The sequence below is a fragment of the Heloderma suspectum genome, chromosome 2 (assembly GCF_057233095.1).
Source record: "Heloderma suspectum isolate Gila_16-S chromosome 2, 16-S_ref, whole genome shotgun sequence".
NCBI lineage: Eukaryota > Metazoa > Chordata > Lepidosauria > Squamata > Helodermatidae > Heloderma > Heloderma suspectum.
The window spans coordinates 348610429-348621454 of NC_139459.1; the positions used below are offsets into that span (position 1 = coordinate 348610429).

Here is an 11026-nt window from a genome sequence, read left to right on the forward strand (position 1 = left end):
CGATAAAATTAAAACAGTAGGCTATTGAAAAAGGTGGTGCTGTTCATTATTTCTGTCCACAAGGCAGTTAAATAGTCTTCCTGAGGTGAAATGGAGAGAAGGGGTGATGGTAGTTTGCTTCACTAATAGTAAAGTTGTCCTCATCGCCTCAGTACATTCATTCAGAAGTATGGGTGCAAGTACCCAGCCAGAACTGTGCTTCTCATGTTGCTGACGTTTCTGTGTCTTCCCACGATGTCGCCCTCTGAATATCTAGGGATGGATCCAGTTTTAGTCATACTTAGAGTAGACCCATTGAAACCAATGGAAATTAAGTTAGCCATGACTAACTTAAGTCCATTGATTTCAGCGGGTCTGCTCTAAGCATGACTTAGTCCAACTTCTGGAGACTCACGTCCACTCCCTTCCCTTACCATCTCCTTTCCATAGCGCTTCCACTTAGATTTCCTGATGACGCGTTTTATTCACCTCATGATCATTTTGGAATAATGTGGACTGTAGATCCTGAGGAACTAGCCACATCATCTCTAGGCTGAAGCGTGGAGAATTAACATGTTCCTGCTACCTGGGCAGGGCCAGCCCTATCATGAGGCAAAGTGAGGTGGCCGCCTCAAGCAGCTGATTTTTGAGTGACATGAGAGGGCAGCAAATTTAGTTCATGTATTATTTTTGTATTTTTACTGCCAGGGAGAGTTGCTTGTGGGATTTTCTGCCTCAGGTGCCAAAATAACTTGACTAGAATTGGGTATCAAAATGTCTTGGGCTGGTCCTGTATACTGCCACATGTTGAGGTACCACCGATGGTTGTCAGTTGTTTTATTTTTTAAATTATTTCTAAGGTTCCTTCTCAAAATTATTTCTGTCACTGTTTTGCCCTTGATTTATCCCTTTAGACAACCCACGGAAAAAGCACTTGTGCACTGTGTGTGGGAAACGTTTTACTCAGAAACCAAACCTTACCAGACACCTGAGAATCCACACAGGAGAGAAACCTTACAAGTGTTTGGAATGCGGAAAATGCTTTGGTTGTCATTCACACCTTATGAGCCACCAGATCGTCCACACAGGAGAAAAACCCTACAAATGCTTAGTGTGTGATAAATACTTTGGCCGCAAAGCACACCTTGCCAGGCACCAGGGAATCTATGCAGGGGAGACGCCCTACAAATGCTTGGAGTGCGGGAAACATTTTGCATGCCAGTCACAACTGGTGATCCACCGGAGGTACCACACAGGGGAGAAGCCCTATAAATGCTTGGAGTGTGAGAAATGTTTCGCCGACCCATCAGCCCTCGTGAGCCACAAGAGAATCCACGCAGTAGAGAGATCCCACAAGTGCTTGGAGTGCGGGAAGAGTTTCGTTCAACAGTCTCACCTCCTGAAACACCAGAGAGTTCACACAGGGGAGAAACCGTATCAGTGTCCAGAGTGTGGGAAATGTTTTGCTGACCGTTCCGTCTTTGCAAAACACCAGAGAGTCCACACTGGAGAGCGACCCTATAAATGTGCGGAGTGTGGGAAAACGTTTGCGCGCCAGGAACACCTTGGGAGCCACCGGAGAGTCCACACAGGGGAGAAACCATATAAATGCTTGGTGTGTGGGAAGTCGTTTGCCCGCCAGTCGCACGTTGTCAGCCACCAGAGAGTCCACACAGGGGAGAAGCCTTGTAAGTGTTTAGAGTGTGGGAAGTGTTTTTCTGAGCGCTCCACATTTGTGAGACACCAGAGAACCCACACGGGAGAGAAACCCTATCGGTGCTCGGATTGTGGGAAATGTTTTGGTTCCCCTTCACACCTTACAAGGCACCACAGGCGTCACACGGGTGAGAAGCCCCATCGATGCTTGGAGTGTGGGAAAGCATTTGCCGATCGCTCAGCCTTTGTGAAGCACCAGCGCGTCCACACGGGCGAGAAACCGTATAAGTGCACAGAGTGCGGGAGATGCTTTGCTAACCGGACACACCTCGTAACCCACCAGCGGGTCCACACGGGAGAGAAACCCTACGCCTGCCTGGAGTGTGGGAAAAAGTTTAGTGCAAATAGAAGCCTAATTCACCATCAAAGGCAACATATAGGTGAGCAACCCTTTTTATTGCAAAGGTGGTAATATATTGATGGTGATAGAAACACTAATTCAGCATCAGTCAGTCCCTCATCTGGATAAGATGCTCCATAATTTACTTTCTATATTCCATTTATATATTTATATATTTATATTCTTCATATAAGGGGTGGAGAACATGTGGCCTCCAAATGTTGTTGGACTCCAACTCCCATCAGCTCCAGCCAGCATGACCAATGGTAAGGGATAATGGGAGTTGTAGGTTAACAATATCTGGCAGGCTTCCCCACCCCTCCAGCTTCCCCACCCCTGCTGCCTTTCTGCCAATTATAGAGGGGTAGCCAAGAGTCTTGTGGCATCTTAAAGACTTAACACATTATGGCATAAGCTTTGTGGACTACAGTCCATCAGATGCATGAAATGCTATCCTGAGTCACACATTATTGCAGGGGTGGAATTGTAAACAGTGAGGAAATGAAATGCAGAAAATACAGACAACGACAATCTCATTATTAACAGTGGCCTTACATAACACAGTTGTGGCTGATAACACAACCATCATGGCATGGCCTTGGGTAAACCAAACACCAATGCAGTATGATGGGAAAAAAACAAAACCTTTATCCTGATTCAAGCCACAGGAGATAAAATTGAACTTCTTGATGAACTGTAGCTCAATGGTCGCTCATTCTAATATCCCTTTGGAAGGGACTTTGCTTCAGAATGGCCACTTTAAGCTTAGCGACAGTGTGTCCTCCTGGGAGTCTGAACTGTTCTCCCACTGGTTTTCAGCTATTTCTTAGAAGGCTTTTCTTTTTTTTTAGCCTACTGTCAAGCACAGTGTCACAGGAAGGACTGAGTCATACGGCCCTCTCCATCTAACTACTGCATTCCCATGCTGGTTACAGAAGGTGCTCCAATTGGTAGATCTTGAAGTTCTAGTAAAATACAAAGTAGATCTCAAGTTGGCCCTCCCCTGCCAAATAGCACAGGAAGAAGAGATTTTTAATTTCACAGCTCACATCCCACCAACCCTAATCCCCCTCGCAACTCACCAGGATATTTACTACCAGCAGTTAGGGTCTTGAGCAGATCTATTCCCTCCCTCCTGCTCCCACCTTTACTTCCAGTTCCCCCTCCCCCTCAACATTCCTGTACATCTTGGAAGCTGAAAGGCCATTGGAAGCTTGTCGGGCCATTTGGGGGAGTTTAAAAATGCATTTTTCTTTTCATTTAAACACTTACATACTTCTGTGTACCTCGAGTATCCCTAGAGTAGAAATCTCTATCTTAGTTTGGAGGCCCTGTTTCACTTCCAAATTTATAGGCACGCCATCACCTGAATTCACAACTAGAGGGAGCAATGGGGTATAAATTATGAGAGTATATAGGTAGGATCAGAGTCATAGAATCATAGAATCATAGGGTTGTCCTGTGGTCCTGCAGTCGTTCAGTATTGTTTATTTCTCCCATGAGGTTATTTTGGTTTTGTAATTCTACTTGCTTCCCCTCCCCTTTCCCAAGGGTCTCAGTAATTATTTCTGAATCTCTTTCTCATCCCAGGTTATCCTCTGACCCAGTGTGTGGAAAATATTTTGTTGACGAATCAAGCCTTGTGTGATGTCGGAGAAACCGCACAGGAAAACAAACTTTATGAATGGCTTGCCTCTGGGAAATGGCTGACCCTCCAAGGGGCCCTGGTTCAGAATGAAGGGGTCCACACAGAAGGGGAAACCTTGGCGATGCCTTGAACACGGCCAAAGATTCATTCTGAGAAGCTTTGGTCTATGCCAGTCAGTTCTCCATGATGACAGATTGTGGCAACATCACTGTCCAAAGGTGGTCAGAATAAATGACACTAAAGCAGAAAGGAACTTTTTCAACAAATTTTGAAATTTGTTGTAATCTCAAATTTCACCATTTGGATACCGAATTTGAAAACTGACTACAAAATATGAGTGCTTTAGATTTTGTTACTCAGTCCCTTGATTGTTTGGTTTTTATCAGATGTCAAATATAAAATGCCATAAGCTAGCGACTTTAAAATAGACAGATATTGTATATACCGTTGCATGTCAGCTATGAAATATCAGTAGATAGCAAACACTATTGCATGACTATTATCAAATAATACATTCCATTGCACCAACTATCAGATAGTAAACACTATTGCATGGCAGTGATTAGATACTAATATTTTGCATGCCAGTTATTTAAATATGATTAAAACACCATTGCATGTCAGCTGTCACAATGAGTCAAATCATAATACCTTTGTATGTTAACTAGCAAATGTAGTCAAAGATTAATACTAATGCATGTTAGTTATCAAATAGTAATACGTATGCATGTCAGCTATGAAATGCTTCCAAGTAACAACTGTCAGATATCATTGGGCATCAGATATTGACACTGCATATTTAATATTTGGTATGAAAACTCACAGAGAGCTTAATTTATGAGAACAAATCTGCTTCAGCTATAGATGGTACACTTTCAGAATGAAGGTTGAGATCTCCCCAGGGTTTGGGTAGGGTGTACAGTTCTGGTCACCCAGTGGCATAGTGGAGCCTGGACTGGTGGGCTCAAAGGGCTGGGATGTTTTGATTAGCAGAGACGATGATGTCACCTGCCACTGCCAGCCCCCTCAGACGTCCCTGTTCCCTCTGAGCTTAGCTGCAATCCTCACAGTAACTGGGGGAGAAATGGATTTTCCCAGCAACGGTGTATTGTTGTGAGCTATTCCTGTTGGAATGGAAAGTACTCGGGGGTGGCTTGGCCTTGAGTGAGTAATTGAGACCCATGAGCTTTACAAAACAACTGCTAACGGAGATGAAAACTGGTTTGTTGACTTTGCCATAAAATGTTCCTCTATCCTGCATTTTTGGACTCTGCTTGGGGATGTGGCTATGACAACTTTCCCTAACCGGGGCCTTTGAGATGGGCGGTGCCCTCGCGATGCTGGGAACGAGGAGAGTTGCAGTCCAACACATCGGGGGACTGCCTGGTTGGGGAAGACTGGGCTATGCGGACTGTCGTGATGAACACCTGCACTTCCCAAATTTACCGCTACACCACTGTGATTGCCACATCTCAAAAAGGCTGGGGGGAATGCAGAAAGGGGCGAGCAAAATGATCAGGGGGGCTGGAGCAACTCCCCTATGAGGAGAGCTTACAACATTTTGGGCTTTTCAGCTTAGAGAAAAGGTGAGTAAGGGGGCACATGATCAAGGTATATAAAGTTATGCATGGTGCAGAGAAGGTGGAGAGATACTTTTTTCTCCCTCTTTCATAATACTGGAACCCGGAGTCAAGCCATAAAGCCGACCAGTAAGAGATTCAGGACAAAAGGCAGTATTTATTCGTGCAGTGCATAATACACTGATGGGGTTGGCTGCCACAAGATACAGTGATGGTCCCTAGCTTAGATAGCTTTGAAGGGGGATTAGACAAATTTGTGGGGACTATTGATCAGTATTAGTCATGATGAGTGGGACCTGCAACAAAACGTTGCAGTGTAGAGTGCCGTTGTCCAGGGTTCCAGTCATTCCATTCCATCCCACTCCCCCAGACAGTCAGTCAGCATAGCCACTAAGCACACTTGGTCTTCACGGGGTTGTTTGGGGAATTCCTTAGGATTCCCCTCCCTGCCCCTTTTTTGGCACTTCTGCAAACCCTGGGGTTCCCCTGAGTCTGCTGATACCTCCCTGTTGTACATGGCTGGTGCAGTTTTGGCTGCATAGGGACTAGGGTATGGATAATTTGGTCACATTACGGTTAGACTATCGTGATGTGCTGTACTTGGGGCTGTCCTTGAAGAACATCCGGAAACTCCAATTGGTGCAAAATGCAACGGCTAGACTGCTAACAGGTACGTGGTGTCATGATCACATCACACCAATGCTGAAAGACCTGCATTGGTTGCCAGTTGTTTTCCGGGCTCAACTGAAGGTGTGGCCTTTAAAGCTCATGCTGGTTGGGGAATGCTGGGAGTTGTAGGACTTTTTCTGTCTAAACATGCATAGGATTGCGCCCTAAATGGCTTAGGGCCTAGCTATCTGAGGGCCTGTCTGTCTCAGTATAAACCTGCTCAGTTATTAAGATTAGCAGGAGAACCTCTTTTGAAGACACCCTTGCTTGCAGAGGCCCACTTGTCGGGCGTGTGGGAAAGGGCTTTCCCCTGTGGCACTCCCAAGCCCTGGAAAGTTCTCGCTTTAGAATTGCATCTGGCCCCCACTCCCTCTGAGTTCAGGAAGGAGATCAAGACACATCTTTTTTAACTTGCTTTTTAAATTGTCATTATGGTTTTAAGGTTGTTTTTGATGTCTTACCATGTTTTTATTTGATTATGGGTTTTATTTTCGGCATTTTTTGTAAACCGCCTTCACTGCCTTCAGAAAGGCGGTATAGAAATGCAACAAATAAATAATAAATACCTGATCCAGTAAAGAGCCAGGTAGAGTGAACTGTTTTGCCTATTCAATCTGTAAGTGGGTAACAGGTTGAGGTTCTGTACCTCGTAGGCAGCCATAGGAAGCTGCCTTATCCCGAGTGAGGCCATTTGTCCATCTAGGTCTCTAGGTTTCTCTCAGCCCTGCCGGGAATTGAACCCAGGACCTTTTGCATGCAGACCGTGTGCTCTACCACTGAGCTACGGACTCTTCAGGTAGCCTGCAAAGGAGCGGTCGAGAGGTGATGTCTAGCCCACATGTACAGGAATATAGCTTTATACCAGGGGAGACTTTCTCCATCTAGCTCGATATTGGCTACTCGGACTGGTAGTAACTCTCCGGCAGGGATCTTTCAGATCACCTTTTCCCCTGATCCTTTTGTATTGGAGATGCTGGGCATTGAATCTGGGATCTCCTTCATGCTAAGCAGGTCCTCTACAACAGAGGTGCGGTCCCTCTCCTTAGGAGATGCCGGTTAGTTTGGCAACACACAGCCCCGATATTCTCCCTGGATCTTAAAAAAAATAGAGAAAAAAAGCCATTGAACTGGGTACTTTAGCAGCTTCTGTTTTCCTCCCTGTCTTTGGTTAGGTTACTCCACCCCCCAGCCCCCCAGCAGGTGCTAAATGGACCAGCCAGTTTCCTCTTAGTTACAGCAGATGAGAGGGTGGAGGTGAGGGTGCGTTAATGCAGGCGTGGGCAGAAAGATATGGATCTACTAGTAGATCTCTGGGCAATTTACCATAGGATTTCGCCAAGAGCAGCAACGAACAGCTCCCCTCCCACCTGGAATTCTATTGCTTGAAATGAAGACGGAAACTGTGGAGTAACCAGGAGTGGATTTTTGGTGTGGAAGGATTGTGAGCTCTGTTTAGTCCTGGTATTCGAAACAAATTCCTGGGCTCTTTTGTTCTAAGTGTGTGTCTTTTGTGCCAGGCTCCAGTTGGTGGATCTCGGGGTTCTAGTGAAAAGCAAAATAAGTCCTCACAAGGTGGATGTCTGCTCACCCCTGGACTAAAGAGCCATGTGTGTGAATCATAGAGTAGTAGGGTTGGAAGGGGCCTACAAGACCATCGAGTCCAACCCCCTCCTCAATGCAGGAATCCAAGTCAGAGCATCCCTAACAGATGGCTGTCCACCCTCATCTTGAATGCCTCCAGTGTGGGAGAGCCTACCACCTTCCTAGGTAATTGGTTCCATTGTCATATTGCTCTAACAGTCAGGAAGTTTTTCCTGATGTTCAGCCGGAATCTGGCTTCCTGTAACTTGAGCCCATTATTCCGTGTCCTGCACTCTGGGATGATCGAGAAGAGATCCTGGCTTTCCTCTCTGTGACAACGTTTCAAGTAATTGAAGAGCGCTATCATATCTCCCCTCAGTCTTCTCAAGGCTAAACATGCCCAGCTCTTTCAGTCTCTATTCATAGGGCTTTGTTTCCAGTCCCCTGATCATCTTTGTTGCCCTCCTCTGAACCCTCTCCAGCTTGTCTGCATCCTTCTTCAAGTGTGGTGCCCGGAACTGGACACAGTACTCCAGATGAGGCCTAACCAGTGCTGAGTAGAGGGGAACTAGTACTTCCTGGGATTTGGAAGCTGCTCCTATTAATGCAGCCCAAAATAGCATTTGCCTTTTTTGCAGCCACATCACATTGTTGGCTCATATTCAGCTTGTGATTGACAACAATTCCAAGATCCTTCTCGCCTGTAGTGTTGTTCAGCCACGTATCCCCCATCTCGTAACTGTGCATTTGTTTTCTTTTTCCTAGGTGCAGAACTTGGCATTTATCCCTATTAAATTTCATTCTGTTGTTTCCAGCCCAGTGCTCCAGTCTATCAAGATCACTTTGAATTTTGTTTCTATCTTCCAAGGTATTAGCTATCCCACCCAGTTTTGTGTCTTCTGCAAATTTGATCAGCATTCCCTGCACCACCTCCTCCAAGTCATTAATAAAAATGTTGAAGAGCACTGGCCCCAGAACTGAGCCCTGCGGTACCCCGCTTGTTACCTCTCCCCACTTTGAGAAGGTCCCTTTGATAAGCATTCTTTGGGTCTGATTCTGTAGCCAACTGTGGATCCATCGGATCGTTGTTTCATCTAGCCCACTTTGAGCTAGTTTGCTCATCAGGAGATCATGGGGCATTTTGACAACAGAAACATGGCTTCCTCCTCTTCCAATTCAGGAATAGAATTCAAGTTACTAGGGGTACAATCCTAGGCATGTTTAGACACAAAAAGGTCCTACACTTCCCCGCAAGTCCCAGCCAGCATGGCTGGCTGGAGGGATGCTGGGAGTTGGAAGACATTTGTCTGTCTAAACGTGCCTATGATAGCAGCCTAGGACAATCTCCAGGTTATGACCTGACAGCCCAGTGTGAGAACCAGTGTGGCTTAGTGGCTAGAGTGTTGGACTAGGACTGGGGAGACCTGGGTTCAAATCTCCTCTCTGCCATAAAGCTCTCTGGATGACCTTGAGCTAGATATTCTCAGCCTAGCCCACCCCACAGAGTTGTTGTGAAGATAAAATGGAAGGGTGTTGGAAGAACCATGTGTATATCCTAGAGCAGGGATGGGGAACCTCAGGCCCAGGGGCCAAATCCAGCCCTCTGGAGTTCCTCATGCCCCTTCCTCTGGCTCCACCCCTTTCCTAGCTTTTGTGCAGTCTCCCCCCCCCCCCGCCCGCATTCTAAAAGGTTGAAATGCCTCTCCTAAGGTTGAGTGACTGGCTGAAAGGGCCTTAAGCTAAAATATGCTGGGGGGGGGGTTGTATTGGCTCCACTCCTTTTGCCTTTCATCCCGCCCACCACTGGAATGTGGCCCCCAAGAGCTTCTCCAACATTGGACTTTGCCCTCAGGCTGAAAGAGGCTCCCCACCCCTGACCTAGAGCTCTATGGAGAGAAGGTTATTCTTTTGAAAGGGGAGCCAGATCGAACTGGTTTGGGAGACAGCTTGATGATAAAAGTTGCCCAGAAAGGTGACAAGGGAAGAAAAGGAATTCCTTCAGCCTTCCCCAAGCTGGTGCCATCCAAACGTTTTGAGCTACAACTCCCACCAATCCAAGCAAGCCAGACTACAACTCCAAGCCATGCCCTGGGGATGCTGAAAGTTGTAGTCCAACGCATCTGGAATGTGCCAGGTTGAGGAAGGCCAAATTACATAGTTGGGGCGTAGGAAGGCTTGATGGACATTCAGATGAGAAGCAGAGACTTCCATGGGTGGCCTTACATGAGAGAAAGACCTGGCCCTAAAGGGTTTGTCATGCTAATAATGACTGCAGCATCCTTAGACTAGAAGTGCAAGCCTAGACATGCGTTTCAATGTGTAACTGTACCATTCACTTTGTATTCCACGTAACCCCATTCAACTGTTCTTCCTGTCTTTAATAAATCCTTGGTTTCCTATAACTGGGCTCAATGTGTGTTAATTTTTTTTGTTAAAGACTGTTCCTTCACAGTCACCCATTTGTGATTCCAGCCAATCAAAATGTCTGAATAAGATCCAACTGCAATGATCCACCGTTTTATTTCAAGCATTCAGCCCAGTAAGGCCAGCTCTAATAGACCTTGCAACAGAAGAACTAACATAGGAAGCCTTGTAACAAAATGTTGCAGTGCACCCCTGGTGTGTGTGTGTGTGTGTGTGTGTGTGTGTTTTACCTGAGCAGCGGCTAAAGGGGTTGAAGAAACAAAAGTTAGCATCAAAGCTTCCAATGAAGTGGAACGGTGGGAAATTTATTTATTTATTTATTTATTGCATTCATACCCCGCCTTTTTTCCTCTTGCAAGGAACCCAAGGCGGCTTATATGATCCTCCTCCTCTCCATTTTATCCTTGTAACAACAACCCTGTGAGGTGTGTTGGGCTGAGAGTCTGTGACTGGCCCAAAATCACCCAGTGAGCTTCCATGGCTGAGTGGGGACTAGAACCCGGATCTCCCAGATCCTAGTCCAACACTCTCGCCACCAGTTCAGCTGTGGAATTCAGTGCCACAAGATGTGACCCCCACAACCAATATGGACACCTTTAAAAGGGGATTAGACCAATTCATGGAGGATAAGGCTATCCATGGCGACTAGTCCTGATGGCTTTCTATTGCCTCCAGTATGCTTCTGAATTCCAATTGCTGGGGAGCAAAAGGGGGAGAGGGATGTTGTCCTCCTGTCCTGCTTATGGGCTTCCCATTGGGCCGCCTGGTTAACCTCTGGGGGAAGCAGGCCGCTGATTATATAAGCCTTTGGTCTGACCCAGCAGGGTTCTACTTAGGTTGCCATGTTCAGTGCCGGCTCCAGGTCTTTGAAGGCCCGTGGGCAAGATACTCCCACTGGGCCCCCTCCCTCAGTGAGTCTGTCTTCTCACTGCCTTTGTCACCAGCTGCTGTTGCTCCTCATCCTCTCTCATCATCGCTGCTTGCTTGCTTGACAGGTGAGAGCCAGTGAGCCAGTAGGCCGTGGCATCTGCTGCTCCTCCCCTTCACCACCTCCATTTTCTGGGCCAGAGCGAGAGGTGGATGAACAAG

The 11026-nt window shown here is 46.6% G+C and overlaps 1 protein-coding gene across 2 annotated transcripts in view; it reads left to right on the forward strand.

Annotated features, from left to right (window-relative positions):
* LOC146355460 (uncharacterized) overlaps positions 1-6508 on the forward strand; it is a 30482-nt gene extending 23974 nt beyond the window's left edge. For both annotated transcript variants that reach the window (XM_084840921.1, XM_084840920.1), the window contains exons 4-5: positions 894-2075; positions 3626-6508. In XM_084840921.1, the coding sequence (XP_084697047.1) occupies positions 894-2075; positions 3626-3813 (1370 nt within the window). In that variant the 3' untranslated portion in view covers positions 3814-6508. The remainder of the gene's footprint in view (positions 1-893; positions 2076-3625) is intronic.
* Positions 6509-11026: the final 4518 nt, after the last annotated feature.